At 42.3% G+C, this 16534-nt stretch overlaps 2 protein-coding genes across 4 annotated transcripts in view; both read right to left on the bottom strand.

Annotated features, from left to right (window-relative positions):
- Positions 1-296: 296 nt before the first annotated feature.
- On the bottom strand, positions 297-2707 carry LOC106903326 (putative G protein-coupled receptor 139). Its single transcript, XM_014967035.2, has 2 exons — positions 2629-2707; positions 297-1306 (listed from the first exon to the last, which is right to left on the bottom strand). Exons 1-2 carry the CDS (start codon positions 2705-2707, stop codon positions 297-299), a joined length of 1089 nt encoding a protein of 362 aa, XP_014822521.2.
- A 2961-nt stretch (positions 2708-5668) lies between these two features.
- The window catches only part of fynb (FYN proto-oncogene, Src family tyrosine kinase b), a 76797-nt gene continuing 65931 nt past the window's right edge, over positions 5669-16534 (bottom strand). Inside the window, exons 8-14 of one of the 3 annotated variants that reach the window (XM_014967036.2) lie at positions 15666-15830; positions 15224-15379; positions 13139-13318; positions 11327-11403; positions 10559-10712; positions 8456-8587; positions 5669-7277 (exon numbers count right to left, since the gene is read on the bottom strand). In XM_014967036.2, the coding sequence (XP_014822522.1) occupies positions 7069-7277; positions 8456-8587; positions 10559-10712; positions 11327-11403; positions 13139-13318; positions 15224-15379; positions 15666-15830 (1073 nt within the window). In that variant the 3' untranslated portion in view covers positions 5669-7068. The remainder of the gene's footprint in view (positions 7278-8455; positions 8588-10558; positions 10713-11326; positions 11404-13138; positions 13319-15223; positions 15380-15665; positions 15831-16534) is intronic. The other 2 variants (XM_014967038.2, XM_014967039.2) reach the window with 2 other exon arrangements.

Here is a 16534-nt window from a genome sequence, read left to right as displayed (position 1 = left end):
AGTGTGACCCTACCAAACTTTGTCAGGTGTTAATGAAACATGCTCAGTGGCTGATGGCCTTTACTCACTGTTAAACAGTCAGTTGGTCTCTCTAGCAAATGCCTGGCTATAATAATCCAATTGTGATACAACCACTCATCTTGGGTCTACTAGACGTCCAAGCATCTTGTAATTTAAATTATTGTATCGTAGGACCAGACTGAAGGAATGGATAAAAATACATGTTGGCATCCTAATGGTAGCATCATAGAGATCGAATCTATGAAGGCCAGAATTCAACAGAATTAAGTTCTATTCTATTCCGTCTGTTTCAGACTGGTTAACACCACAGTCACCTGGCTGCTTGATAGTGAAGCCTTATGATTTACAACAGAGAAAACTTTCATTGTAGTGTGGTTCAGGAGAGTACTCAGCTCGCGGGCCTTTGCCTTGCAGGTTATAGCATGTACCAGCTCCTGCCTGAAGCGGCGGCTGACCATGCAGTAGAGCAGGAAGTTGGTGGTGGAGTTGAGGTTCTGGAGCATGTTAGCCACATCCCCGGCTACGTTGATTGGAATGCTGTAGTCATTCCTGTTGAAGCTTTCATCATTGTACCTGGTCCTTAGGATGCAGTATGTGACAAAGCGAGGAAGACTAAGCACGACAAAGGCCACAGAGACAGTCCCCAGGATGAGAATGGTTCTTTTCAATGTACCTCTGGTGTTCCTTCCATACATGATGCGCCGTTCCTCCTTAGTGAAGAGGTTGCTGGCCCGGCACAGGTGGTATCCAATGAGGTAGTTGAAGATGATGACCAGCACAATGGGGATTCCTCCAGAGAGGAAGGTAGCTATCCAGACTATAACTGTAGAATAGGTGTGATTGCGATATCGACAGCGGGGGAGTGTCATATTCTCTCTGTCCACGGTTATGTTTACAGGTGTGACAATGTTGATCCAACCCATTGGCACCGACACCAGGTGGGACAGCAGCACTATAGCTGTGCAGAACATTTTAGTGTCCCATGTTTGAGAAAAATTCTGTTTGGAAGCGGTGCTTCTGAGGACGAGGTAGCGCTCAATGGTGAACACCACCACAATCCAGGAGGAGCTGTAGAGGGAGCCATACTGAAGGAATCCAAGAATACCACACCATGGATAAGAGTGCCAGAAGGGCTGCACAGTCCAAAAGGTCAGAGTCAGGTCCAGAAGTATAACCCACACCAGGTAGAAAGTGTCCACAATGGCCAGACAGCTCAGGTAAACGATGGCTGTGTTGGACATCCCACATTTACGAAAACAGATCATGTAGAACGTGAAGAGGTTTGCTGGAAGAAAACACAAAACCTAAAAGCCGCGTTGTTTACTTCAGCTCATTAATGTCTTTTATTTTATTTCTGGAATTCTGTTGACCTTGTATTCAAAAGCAGATGGTTCTTTACTTTAAATTCTTAAAATGTTTCTCAGGTTATTCTTTTCAATTTATATTTCTTGTTTTGACACTCTAACATTCCACAACAATAACCTTGTAAATATTAATTATAAATAATCTATTTATTTCTACAGTTTGTACAAAGTAACCTAATGTAAACTATAAGCTGGCAGTATTCATATATTTCAAACATTTATTTTTTAAAAATGTTTTATTTAGCTGATCATAACTCACAGTTAATGAAAATCCCCAAATTTCAAAGAACAAATAATAAAATAATAAAACAGAATACTACCTAAAAAAAAACTTAATTGTCACTGTTAAAACTCAGTGTAACTATAGGTCCCTTAACAGTCAGCATACCAGTTAAGGGGCCGTCATGACACAATTAGCATTGACATGTAAGTCAATGGCAAGACATTATATTTATTCCCTATTTTAATTATTCTTCTGCTTAATACTGTGGAAAAGACTGTATAACAAACTGCCATGCTGAGCCTTTAAGGGGCGGGGCTTAGAGCAGCTGCAGCATGCAGACGAAGAAAGAGAGAAAAAAGGGGTAGAGTGTAAAAGGAGTATAGTTTATGTTCGCATTTATTTAACTTGCCGTTTGCCGTTTATTGTTACCTTCCTTGATGTGTGTGCGTGGAAATACAAGTAAGTGATGGTAAATATTAATAATATTGTTTATTTAGCAGAGTATTTTAGTTTTACCCTTAATTAAGAGCATGCTCTGTTCACGTGCACACTTAAAAGAGTTATACACGGTGGATATTGCGTCGTGTATGTAGAAATGTGATGTTTATAATCATTGATAGTGCAGTTATGCAATATGTCTGATGTTACTTCAGTCAGTTTATTCAGACACTGACTCTGTACTGTTGTTTATTTTCTAGAACCACACACGATTACCTAAATAAACGGCAAGTACGAGTTGAATCACCTAGCGTACGACTCTGCGTTCTTTGGAGTTCTGACCGACTCACCAGTGTTCTGAATATTCACACCAGTAAATGCAACCTCTAAGTTTCAAATACGATGTAATACTTTTCTTACAAGAATACTTAAATCATTATGGAGTAATCACATTTTCTGTGGAACTGAAATTTGAGTTTTATTAACTATAAGCTATGATCATCAGATTAAAGAGAAGTAAACATTTGAAACACACCGCTCTGTGTGTAATAAATCTATAGGCTTTCATAAATGATGACAAACCTGGAATACCCACGATGCAAAGCAACGGGTAGTAGATTTTCTGCACAGTGACAAACACAGAGACGCTGGCTCCCTCCATGATTCATCCACTTTGTACATGTAATACCTGCAGTAAAGCCAGTAAGAATACATTAACTACATACAGACTTATTACTGACAATTTTAAATGCTAAATTTATAAACATAAACACAGCCTCTTACTGAGCCATAATCTAAGACACTATATAGTCTTATGAATTGAAAGACAATATTTAGCTGATGACTCAAAAGTAGTTTTGTAAATATGTTGATTTTCTGCTGTTAATTTCATCTGTCAGTGATTAATGAGGAGGAAGCAGTGGAGTAAATTCCCTTAGCAGAGACTTTTGGTTGCTCTACCTGGGAATTTGATCGTCTGGCTTTGTTACACAAGAACAATAGAAAAATAGTCAAATAACACCATTGTCAGCTTCCACCTTACTTCTAAGTCACCTTAACCAAAGCTGGCTGATCAAACAAAAACAACATTCCTACTTTTTAATCTCTAATTGTTTTATATCAGTCAAACCTGTTGGATCTCAGGCGGTGCTCCGTCTAGCTATGCTCCTGCCATAAAACAGTCTTGTACACAGATACAGGCTGATTACAGCTCCATATGGACGAGGCTTTGCTAAACAGAAGGAGGGATCTAACAGACTGAAGGAGGGATTCATTCTCTTTATAGGTGAATGGAGGAGAATGTCCCCAAACCGATCCTCAACTGATGCTAATGACTGTTGGAAGAAAAGAGAGAATGGTAGAGTGAGCCATGTGTTTATGGTGGAGGTTTTATTTGATCCTGTGAGTCTGGTGGATCCAGAGATTCTGGTGAGCTAGCCATATTTTTCCCGGGATATATAAGGAAATATTGTCACCTTCTTAAAATAAAATAACAGCCTAAGTTTTTTTTTAATTTTTTTTTTTTAATCAAAAATGATTTTGGAAAAAAAAAAAACAGTAGCTTTTTCTTGTCAAAAGATGATATTGGCAAAAAGAAAAAAAAAATCATTTTGATATTTATAGCCCTATTGAAACCATCCATCCATTACCTTCAGCTTATCTGGGGTCGGGTTGCGGGGGCAGCAGTCTAAGCTGAGAGACCCAGACTCTCCCATACCTTTGGGCCAGCTCCTCCAGGGGAATCCCAGGGCGTTCCCGGGCCATCTGGGTCTTGCTCTGGGTCTCCTCCAGGTGGGATGTACCTTAAACACCTCACCAGGGAGGTGTCCATGAAGCAGAGATGCCTGAGCCACCTCAACTGGCTCCTCCCGGTGTGGAGAAGCAGAAGCTCTACTCCTGTTCATCCTGTGACTGAGCTTCTCATCCTAACTCGAAGGGAGAGCCCAGAGCTCGTAACCATAGATGAGAGTAGAAAACAGATCGACCAGTAAATGGAGAGATTCACTTTTTGACTAAGCTCTCTCTTCACCACCACAGACCGGTACAGCACTCAGAGCAACAATCCGCCTGCCTATCTACAGCTCTATGTTTTCCATCATTTCTGAACAAGACCCAGACATACATAAACTCTTCCACTTGGGGTAGGACTTCTTCCAGAAACTAAAAAAAGGCGTTTTACGCTTTTGTGGCTCAAGACCACGGTCCCTGATTCTCATCCTGGTCACTTCTGACTTGGCTGAAAACTATATCAGCGAAAGTTGTGAATCATAATAATCTGAGGGCTCATGCATAAAAGACTGCGCAGTTTTCAAAGTAAAACTTGGAGTACGGAAAAATTTAGAAATGTGCGGTGTACAAAAAAATTGGATGCATAAAGCTGTGCGCACGCACGGGGCCGCGCGCCATTCCTTTATAAATCCTAATTTGGGGGAAATAGAGTGCAGCTGCTGGTCTGCCCTGCCGCCATCCATAAATACATATATAAATTAGTATAAATACCCGGAAGTCTGCCACCACGTGAAGCAATAACCATGGCAACGTCCTTGTTTGAAGCGGTTTAAGTATTTATAATAATAATAATTATATATTTTATTTAAAAGATGCTTTAAGATTTATGCTAAATCATCAATAACATTTTCAAATAACTTGTATTTTGTTTTGACAATAAAAAAAACTGGTAAAAAGCCAAACCCAAGGAGTTCTGCAACAGTACCCAGCTGACAATGTTGCCAAAGTTGTCACTTAGCACATTCTGACCTTTCACACACATGGAAAATATCCTCATGGTGCTTGTAGATAAGTGAGAGCAGGCTGTTATTCCACATGAATGGTGTTCTCAAACCATTGCATGAACAGTTTTATGACCCTTAAAGTGTTAAAATGCCTGCTGGCCTGAATGCTTGATGACACTTATCTTTTAAATGAAGGATTTTAATGTACTAATTAAAAAATACAGTAAAGTTCCTTTAAAGATTCTGTGATTATTGGTTTAGATTATGATTAATTGCTGTGATTGCAGGGGGTTTGAGGTTTGGGTTCAGGGTTAGAATAATTTGTTTTTTTTTTATTATGGTTTAGTTTTATTTCATTGTGACTTTTTGTTTGTCTAATTATCTAGTTTTTATTAGTTATTGAATATTGTTTAGTTTTTTGTAGTTATAGTAGTTTTAGTTTTATCATACATAGGTTAAATTTTAGCTGCAGAATTAGAAAAGGTTAAAGTATTACACTGTGATTATGTATACAATAATTGGGTAATGAATAATCAACAAAGATAACATGTTCAAAAAATGTATTTAGTTATTATTGAACGGCTGTTTTCTCCCAAATTTTACAGTCCACCGGGAGGAATATGGAGTCATTTGAGGGAAGGGAAACTGTGTGTGAGGGGAAATGACTGCAGACTGATTAGAAAAGAATGTCAGTTTTTAATCTAAAGAAAGTTTAAGATTCTCTGAAGCCATTCTCTGTCTGGTCATTTAGCAAAGCCAAATTATTTTAGCTATTCTTACTAAAATAAATTCGAGAAAGTTTAGTCTAATTTCATCTGAAATTGTTTTGTTTTTATTCAGTATGTGTACAGATGTTTCAATTGCAATTCCAGTCAGAAATGAGTCTCAGAAAGAGTGTAAAATGTTTATTTGTCTTTTCTGAATTCCAAACGCCAAAAAAAGAAAAGAAAAAAAAAATCACTGAATTAATAAAACAAGAAATGTTAAAAAATGGAAATGTCAGATACAAAGGAGTGAGGTTAGCCACACTTACAAATCATTCAGCTGTACAACTGAAGACAAAAAGAGGACTATTCAGCGACTCTGGGCTGAATCCTCATTTCTACTGGCTCCACATTCAGACTTCTTCACGTTACCTGAATTGGTCCCCGAGTTTTCCCGACTCAACATTACAACCACATCTTTAAAGAACCACCTGGAACAAAGACTTGAACGGAGCTGAATTATACGAGGAGAGCAGAAAGAAGCAACTCAGCAGTTGAACTGGTCTGGGTTCAGCAGCTGGAGAAGATGGGAACTCTCTCCAAGCTGCACCAAAAGAAGAAGAAGAAGAAGAAAAAACACTTAAATGAGCAAGAAGAACATGTGCAGACTCCTCTTTGCTCACACATGGTCCAAAGAGCAGAAAGAGAAGAAGCAGTGTGGCCGAGCTGCGAAGAAGGAGCATGATTGGTTGAAACATAATCCTCGTTAAGGAGCGCACAGAGCTTCTTATAGAAGCTCGTATAAAACAACAGAAAATTTTTTAAATACAAATAGATGAAGCACAAAGATTTGGCCCACTCAAAAAAAAAAAAAAAGATTTTAACCTCAAAATTCTGACTTTTTTCCTCAGAATTTCCACTTTAATCTAAAAATAGTCAGAATTATTTTTCTTTTCAGTGGCCCTGAATCCTCTTCTGTAATGAAGTCATGATTTACGGGAGGATTTTTTTCCAGGAAAAAAAAAAAAAAAGAAAAAAAAGAATGAGGCATCAGATTTAATCTTAAAAAATAACACTGGAGCTTCTGCCTGATCCATGCGCTGCTCGGCGCTCCTGTCCCTGCTGTTTGTCTTTTCATTATTATTTTTGTGCAGGAGAAAATAAAATCTGGAACAGAGGCAGATAAACTAAAACAAGCTTTTCTTATTTACAGAGAATACAGGTTATTTCTTTGCATGAGCGCTGCCCTCTACCCAACCGCCTCACCCCCCCATCCGGGATCAGTTTGTGAGCCTTCATCTGCTGGGTTCAGACACCCAGGGAGTCAGAGTCGGGTTTTTATTCTTTTTTTGCAGGAAGGAAAATCTGAGAGGCTCGAGTTGAGCTGAGGAAGCTGAACAGATCCCTGGAACTAGAAGCCTGGCTGCTCCACAGTCTGTTGGGTTTTCTTATTTAAATACAGCACTTCTGGGGTCAGCCCCGCCCCCAGCAGCAGTTCCACCTGAGCCCTGAAGGGCTGCAGGGTCGGAGGGGGAGGACATGGGGACAGCGGGTAGGTTTTTTTTGGGATGGAGGGCGGCGGGTGTTTAGAGGTTATCCCCAGGCTGGTACTGAGGCTCGGTGGCTGTGAAGTAGTCCTCCAAGAAGGCCTGCAGGTACTCGAAGGTGGGCCTCTCCTCGGCGTCCTTCTTCCAGCACTGCAGCATGAGCTCGTGCAGCGAGCTGGGGCAGTCCTGGGGGCACGGCATCCGGTATCCCCGCTCCACCTGCTCCAGAACTTCACGGTTGTTCATGCCTGGGGAACCAAACGAGAGCAGAGTGAGGCCAGACACAGGCTCCTGAGCTGATCCACAACAGACACGTTAAGGCCGTTAAAATGGGCCGTTATCAGGTCTCCTGGGTGACCCGACTGAGTGAGCAAACACCCAGTCAGCAGTAAAACACACAGACACTCACTGAATCCTGCAGATCAGGTTTTAGAGGAGAAATACGATAGAAAGACATGAGGGAATATGAATCTGTGGTGTTGCAGAACTCAACGTTCCTCTGCAAACTAGAGATGAACTGATCCACTTTTTCACTTCCGATACCGATACAGATGAGGTTTAGTATTGGCCAATACCGATCCTATACAGAAAAACAGCTGAACTGACTGAAAATGTTTCTGTTTTTAAACAGACATAAATGTACTAAATTACATTTATTTGATAACTGCACCAGCACAGCACACTGACATACACCAACAGCTTCACCAGTTTGGTCAAACATGTAAAAACAACTTGAATTTGTTCAGTCAGTGGAATTAGAACAGCCAATGGAAAATCAATAATAAATTCTATTTTCACTGAAGGTCCAGAGCAGGGAACCATCTGTGTTTAGATTTAGATTGTTCTGGTTTTTCCGACTGGAAACGATAACAATTGAGTTGCAGGAACATGAAGAACTCTGTGTGCTCCCAGTAGAACCAGATCTGGAGGGAGTCGGGTTCTACTGAATGATGGCTGGATGTTTCATCACGGATCATCAGAGCCTCTTAATGAGCCAGTAGCTGTGTGTGCTAACCTTCATCACCTCAGTCTGTGGAACAGTCAGTCAGACAACATTATCCAGACAAACATGACCCCCCCACAGACCTCCCAGAACGCCCACCCACCCAGTCATCCATCCTTCCACCTCCCAGCTTGATTGACACTCAGCCAACCTCAGGACAGACTGTGCCATCTCCTCCTCTCTGTTGGACATGAGACCGTCCCAGAGGCCAGCGGCGGCAATTAGCTGTTATCTCCCCGTCTTATTCTGGCAGTGAGACAAAGGTTAGCCAGGCTGAAAGGAAGCTTTTACTCCCATAAAGAGCAGGAAGGGCCAGATGGATCAGTGTGTGCTTTAGTAACAGCTCTGTGTTCTGCACAGGACAGGCTTGTCCTTCATCACCACGGATCAGTGAAGGCGGCGCGGCAGGCTGAGGGTTCTCACCTGGGTACGGCACGCGGCCCTTTGTCACCAGCTCCGTCAGCAGGATGCCGAACGACCAAACGTCTGACTTGATGGTGAAGCGGCCGTACAGTGCCGCCTCCGGGGCCGTCCACTTGATGGGAAACTTTGCTCCTGAAAACAAAACAAAAATCCAGCAGGTCAGATAAAATTCAACATTAAAAGTAAATCTATCGTTTTTACACAGAATCATCTTCCATCCCTTCAACCAACATGCTCTGATACGAGCAGCTGAGACTAACTTTGACACAATTATTGCTGGAGAACTCCACAAATCTGACCTATAGGGAAGTAAGAAAGTCATTACTGAAGCAAAACCAGGAGAAGTCCTGTCTGCAGGAGACCGAGTTCCCTGAATGCATCATCTCCACAGCGCAGCATAATGGTGGCAGCATCTTGCTGTGGGGAAGCTGCAGTTAGAGCCGTTAGAGGCTCTAAGCAACTCAAGAGTCTTTTACAGCAATCTATTTCACAGGATTCAGACAGGTTGCCAGGGGAATGCAGAAAAAAAAAAGACTCATACCTCAGTGAAACTTAGAGAGATAAATTAAGCTGTGAGCATGTGGACCTGGCACTGGACGTAAAATCAGGTGGTAAAACATGAAAAGCTTCCCAAAGACCTGCAGCTGTTCTGCTAGTAGACGTTGGTTCTACTGACTGAACACAAAAGTAAGCCACACTTTTCAGATTTTTATCTGTAAAAACATTTTAAAAACAAAAAAAAATCTAAGCTAATGCTCTACTTTGATTTTATCCATCATACTGAAGCCTGTGAAGGTAACAAGAGGACATGAGTAAAAGTTCAGTGGAATGCATAATTACAAGGCAGAGCAGCAGAGGTGGGAAGAACTTTAAAGAGGATGAAAGGCATATAAAGAGCAGACAGAAGGAGAGAGCTCACTGACAGACTGAAGCTACAAGCTGCTGCATCATGTTCATCAATCACTGATCTATTTCTGATCAACAATGAAGACGTGGCGTCTGCTGTGTGTTTTTGCACACTTGAGGTCAGACTGAAAAAAAAGATTTCTTAAAGAGGCAGAATTCTGTATTTTCAAGGTACATAGTGACATTTTATAACAGAATAAAGTAACTATGTTAAACTTCTATATATCAAATACGACTAAAAAGAAATTTGCCTTTGCCTTGAAATTGGGTTTCTGTCCCTTTAAAAACTCCTGCTGTTCCTGCTACTCTGCCTTCAAGAAGTTATCACAACATGGCTCCTCTACTAACCCTTTAACAATCTTTTTACCAGCACTGCACTGAAAAGTAGCTCAACAGTTCCACCAGGTGTTTGCTAATCGCTACTGGCTAGTCTGAAGGAGCTGAGAGGAAGAAGAGCTGCTCTGTGAAGCAGAAGCCCAGAGGCTTGGAAACTGCAGCTCTGAGAAGGAGCCTCGTTCTCAAAGGCAGCACTGGGTTAAACTAGGTGTTTGCAGAGCTGAATTGTTGCCATGGAGATTGAAGGATTCCTGAAACATGCATTAAAGGATCAAGCAATACTCCTGGTATGATTTTGATGAGGGAAAAACATGATGACATGATGTAAAGCAAAAAAAGTAGCTTTTGCAGAATACTGCCCCTTTAAATTTCAGTTGCTTCTATCTGTGGACATGTCCAACATGTCCAACATGTGGGCTGAATGCCAGTTGTGTTGTAGGTGGGAGTCTTCAGGATGAACAACATGTGTTCAGTAAAATGACTTCATCTGTTTTAGGTTACGTTTCCAGAGGCAGGACTGGATGTACTTTATGCTGGCAGCTGTAAACCTCTCTGTTTTTACCACTGCTTGTTTTTCTCCCTTATTCTAACAGCGGTCAGGAGAAAGACCTGATGACTAAAGCTAAAAAAGCTCATCCTACTAAAAGGCTTGTAAAATATGTTCACTCCCCAATCAGCAGGGGAACGGCCTTCTGAACTGAGGTAAGGAGGAGGTTCTGGTTCTGTGGAGCTGTGAGGAACTACTGAGATCTGCAGTGGGTGTGCTGTGTGTTTATCTCTCTAAGTGGATTTCCTGCACACAGTCAGGCTGCTGTGGTGTGTGTGAAAGTGTGAGCGGGGCTGGGAGGGAGGGAGCCCAACCTTGCCGGGCCGTGTACTCGTTGTCCTCGATTAGCCGGGCCAGGCCGAAGTCGGCGATCTTACACACCAGGTTGTCTCCCACCAGGATGTTAGCCGAGCGCAGGTCTCTGTGGATGTAGTTCATCCTCTCGATGTAGGCCATGCCTGCTGCCACCTGAAGAACAGAGGGGGAAAATGCATTGGCAAGTTGGGTGAAAGGAAAAAAAAGTGTGGTGGAAAGAGGTGCTAAAGCAACAGGGTTATCTGCATGAGTTTGATTCTGCAGTTGGAGCTTTAAAAGCTGCCACACTGAGCGATTCAGGACAAAAGGAAAAATGAAAGAAACGGGAACTGTGTGTTTCACATGGGACATTTTATGACATGGTGATGATGGGGAGTAAAATATGCTTCAAAACTGTCCAAGCAAAAGACTCTGAAAAATTTTACTCAAAAACACAACAAAAAACAGATGTGCAAAAGTTTTCTGTAAGATCAACTCAAAGTAGACACTCAAACTGTTCTGTGCCATTTTTTTCTCAGGCTCAGACAGAATGAAGAGCATTTCTAACCCTGTCACAGAGGTTGGTTGGTGTGATGGTGTAAGAACCAGGGGGTGAGGAATTGTGTGTGTGTGGGGGGGCAGAGCACTCATGTTGCCCACCCCCCCTCCCCCACAAAATCATAAAATGCTGCCCTGAGTGGTTGCCCCTGTGGTTCATATCAGAAACCACCACTGATTTTATGCTTAAAAGTACATGTAGAAATATGAGCGTTGAGGCCGATACACACCTGTGCTGCCATGTCCACCAGGTTGGGCAGCTTAAGCGCTCGTCCCTCTCCGTCCTTTAAGAAGTCCAGCAGGCTGCCTGCAGCACACAAACACATGCAGCTGAAAAAGGTTTCCCTTTTCCTGCAACCTTAACCCAAACCTGCTGTTCAGCCTCCACACACTGGATCTAACAAATCTGACAGACTGAGTCTGTGGGTTGGGACTGTCTGCTTCAGGTCATCAAAAGCAGCGACGGCTCCGAGGGACAAACAGGACCGGTGGCTTCACAAAGACTCAAAGTTCACAGAGCTTCAGCTTGTTTTAAAAAGACACTCGAGCATTTCAGGGTGCAGAGATGGATGCTGATCAGATGCGGTGATGATGCACATCAAAGCTTCCCTTCGTGCACGTCCTCGGCTCGCTCTGCGTTCTCTCTCTGAATTACTGCTCGGATCCTTGGCTTTGATGGTCGTAACGATCTGCAGTCCGTTTCACCAGACCAGAGCGGCTGCTGCTCCGCAGAGGAACAGAAGCAGCTCAGACTAAATGAAACGGACTTCACAGAGACTCCAGTGGTTCACTGTCCTGGACTTTTTACTGGGCTGGAGTGTCAGGCTGCAGGTCTGGGTGAAGGTCAGACCAGTGGGGTCCACATCTTCAGCAATGAGGGCAGAAAATGTGACATGGAAAGTTGCTTTTTCACCTGCTCAACAAGAAACTGCAAAGCAGTTTCATATCGTGTAGGAAAAGGGATCTGAAAATCCTTTTAGATCCAAACTTATGTTTGGATTTTATAAAGGGTCTAAAAGAATGCAATGTCCCAATTCTTACTTTATTCAGCCAAGTTTAGTCATTAAGCAACTTATTGAGTTTTTGGAAGATTTTAACAAAGACAGAAGTTCCTTCTGTTTGCTCCAGAACACGCCCTCAAGCATTAATGATAAAAAATTAATGTGACATCTGTCCATTTCCTTTTATAATAGTTCTATTTTCTGGTGAACTGCACATGAGAAAGCTACTTAACTGAGGCGGCTCCAGAGTTACGCAGCGCAGCAGTACTCTACACTGTGCCGATCCAGTGGTGAACATACTTAAATAAAAGCAGAGCTAATGTTTTGTTCAGGACTTTTGCTGACCTTGGAAATTTTCAGCACCTCGAAATCAATTTTCTAAATAAATTCCAATGCACCAATTTGCTTAGCTGCTTAACAAACGTTGGATTGAAAAAAGTTTGACAGCTTTGTCGAAGTTTTGGTTATTGAATCTTCAAGTAGTTAAACATTTATATACATGCTCTTATTTTGAAGAGGGTGAAGACAGCAGCAGTTCTGTTTCCTCTCCTCATGTTCTGACTCTTTTTCTCCAATGATTTTATAAAAAAAAAAAAAACATACCCGAACAAAATAAAACACGAACAGCAGAGAACAAATTATAAACATAAATACAATAACTACATTACTGAACATCAATACTTGATGCTCAAGGATCGTGGTCTTTCAAGGACAGGTATAATTGAAATTGAAGTTAGCGCTTTAGAATCAGTTAACCCTGTGTTAGTGTAGCGGTTCAGCGTTAACAGATCTGATGTTTATGATTAGTGCCTCTCGCTCTTTAGTTATATTCATCGATATACATGAAGAGATTGATTAATCTACAGATGGAACAAAAAGTATGAACATCCGGATCAATTAAAAAGTGGAACATTCATTATTTCATCTGTGAAAAGCAGATCTTATAGAAAACCTGAAATTTAACTGATATCTACTCTTGAAAACCACATGATCCTCCCCAGCGTATCTCCATGACGACCAGGCTTTCCCATGTGGCGGTACCTTTGCTCATGTACTCTGTAACAATGTAGATGGGCTCCTCAGACACCACGGCGTACAGCTGCACCAGCTTGTCGTGGCGGAGTTTCTTCATGATCTGAGCCTCCTCCAGGAACGACTCGGGGGACATGGTGCCGGGCTTCAGCGTCTTCACCGCCACTTTGGTGGTGCCATTCCACGTTCCTGCTCACATGCACACGCACACACACACACACACACACACACACACACACACACACGCACACACACACACACACACACACACACATGCCGGTGTCAGCACAGCAGGAGCATCTGCTGCCATTCACACTGGGTCAGGTACACAGGGAGTCGACGGGAGGCAGGCATGCACATGGGGGGAGTCAGGAGGGCTTTCTTTGAAATGTCATGCAATACAGAGTGAGATCGGAGATGATGTGATTTAAGTTGCTTTCTGACGACATAAACACAGCGAACTGAACCTTTACTTTGAGCTGGGGTTCCTACGTAGTTTCCAAATCATCATTCCAAAACTTTTCCAGATCCAAATGTTTACAGATATTCTCACTCAGCAGGTCTTAATGCTCAATTATTATTTTATGATGAAGTTCAATGTTTTATTCCTTCTTTTTTTTTTTTTTCGCTTGGTTGTTCATGTTTCTGAATGATGTGACCGTAATGAGGTTCTGTGTGAACGGTTTACGACCTGCATGCTCAGAGGAGGAATGTCGTCGTCACACAGCAGGAGGGAGCCGACTGTATCATCACAAGAAGCTAACAAAAATAAATCACAACTAACAGTAACTTCTGTAAAGATATGTTTAGATGTTAATCCAGAAGGAGTGTTGGGATTGTGATGTGATGATATCAGTTCAGAGCTTCCATAATTAGAATTTTTATTCTTCATTTACATCCAGATTTCCTGCGTCTGTCTTCTTCTGGTGTAAAATTATGATGCATGTCTCAATCAATGACAGGCTGTGACTTGATCATTCTGACTAACGGAATTAGTTCCACGTATGAAAGTGGGACAGATCAGATTTTTTTAGGAGGCTAAAATATGAGAATTGTGCCGTTCAGATTACCATGAAAAAGTCGGATCAGGCTTTTATAGGGGCAAAAAAACTAACAAAAAAAAAAAAAAAAAAACAGTCAGGTTTGGGTGACATTTTCCTGCTGAGCGACTGCAGCCTGATTCTCAGATGGGTTTTGAACCGTTTCATGTTGATGACCCAATCCACAGTCATGCATTAGAAACATGCCGCTGTGTGAACCTGAACATTTCAGTCAACTAATAAAAATATCATCATGAATTTGAAAAATTCTCTTTTTGCTTAAAATCCATAATTAAATTTACTTTTCATTTAATTTGGTCTAAGAGTGAAACAGAAAAACAGATTTGTTCCAGACTGCAGGAACCCTGCTGTCTGGAACTCTCAGGCTCCCTCCTCTGATCTCACTCTGAGTCAAACATACACACTGGAGAGGGGATGTTAGTATGGCATGAACTAACTAACTGAGTTTGGAATGAGTTGGAGGGATTTATTCAGTAATCACAGATAGCTGCTGTTAGCGGAGCAGCTGGGTGGAGGCCTCCTGCTGATCAACAGCTCACCGCCTGTCCTGCTGGGAATGTCGACATTCAAACATCTCCAGTCCCTGAAAAACTATTCACACCCTTGAACATTTTTTGCATTTTGATTGACACAACGACCAACTTCAATGTGTGTTACTTAGTTACAATAGTTTGGTAAAGAAAAATGTTGAAAAAAAAGTCTTAGTCTTTAGGAGACTAAAGACTTGCAGCTGGGATTGAAGTAAAAGGTGATTCTAGAGGGTGTGTGTGCATGTGTGTGTGAGAGAGGGGTGTCTTGTTTTGTATTGATGAATCACATATAATAGATATAATTGGCTCCTCCCAAAAGGAGAAAGAAAGCAGTGGCGCTCATATCTGGATGTGTAGACGTTGAGGAACAGATTTGCTGGTTGAATCAAGGAGCTGAAACTGTGTAAGGAATATTCCAGAACACCTGAGAGCCGCTGTCTCCTGAGGAACATGTGAAAAAGGGAAGCTCAGGTTTTATTTGGATTTTTTTCTGATTTTCTTACCGTAGAACACTTCAGCAAAGCATCCCGTCCCCAGCTGCTCCTCCAGGTTCAGGGCGTCTCTGCTGATCTCCCAGGCATCGTGGCTCAAGCCCACAGTGTCGGGGATGTAGTTCATGCACACGCCCGTTAAATTAAAGCACAAACCATCCGCACCCTCTACATGGTTGGGGGGGGAGGGGGAGGGAAGGGAGTCAAGGCACAAGGGTTAACTACGGGGAGAGGAGCATGCACGGAGGCGCACACGGAGGGAGGCCATGTTGGTTGGGGAAGCAGAGCCTCCTGACACAATCTGTGTTTTTGTGATTTAGAATCTTTGCTTATGATTCTCTCAGCTTCCACATTATTCATTATTCTCCTGTTTGGATTTCAAGGTGTGTCTGGAGTCTCTGTTCCCATCCCCATTCCCCCCCAATGTGACCTCCAGAGACGGCTGGGTCCGTACCCATCCAAACCTCCCCAAACTGCCCGTTCCCCAGGCGCTTGATGAGCTGCAGCGACTCCCGTGGGATCTCCCACACATCTTTGGTTTTCACTGATAGGTCGGCGAGGCGGGGCATCCCCTTGTGGCAGGGAACCACCAAGCGACAGCAGAGGCCTGCAGCGCGGTCTGCAAGGCCACGCAGCAGCAAAGAGGAGCAGAGGGAGACATGTGCAGAGAGTTAGCAAAGAGTCCGGCTGGGCGGAGAGGACAGAGGATACAGAAGACATGGAGGCAGAGGGAGGAAAAAAACACAGCAGGAGGGAAAGAAAAAGGTTTGTATTGAAGGAACATGGGAAAAAATATCCAGGTCAGAGAAACAAACAGGACAAAGATGAACCAAGAAGAAGAATTTATTTCACAATTCAACATGAGCAGAAGGAGGAGAAGCTGTGGATCAGTTCAGATCACCAAACTAATATCAATATTAGACAGAGATGATCTGAGGAAACACAAAAAAGAGATTTCAGGAAGGAAGTCTTTCCAAACCAACCTGGTTCTATGTGAAAACTTAACAGCCCAATAAACCCAACACCAGCCACCAAGCGTTACCCGACAACCAGAGCTTTACACTGGACTGGTTTACTAAGCTGCTTTACAGAACAGTTCTTATTGGGTTTAACTCCAGACTTTGACTAGGGTGTTTTCATGAGGCTTTTAGAGTTAGATTCATCAGGAATCCAACTTCATGAAGTGTGTGTCTTTCTTTGCTTCCCTTCACGACATGAACTAAGAGACCCCAAATTATTATCAGTATTATTATGTATTTTCCAGGCACACAGTGTCATTTTATATCATAATCAAGTAACTATTAATCCTGTCAGGATAACAAA

Source organism: Poecilia mexicana, unplaced genomic scaffold (genome assembly GCF_051168715.1).
Source record: "Poecilia mexicana isolate PSO_F unplaced genomic scaffold, ASM5116871v1 scaffold_21, whole genome shotgun sequence".
Classification (NCBI taxonomy): domain Eukaryota; kingdom Metazoa; phylum Chordata; class Actinopteri; order Cyprinodontiformes; family Poeciliidae; genus Poecilia; species Poecilia mexicana.
The sequence above is the reverse complement of the archived record's forward strand: the minus strand, read 5'-3'. Positions and strand labels throughout refer to the sequence as shown.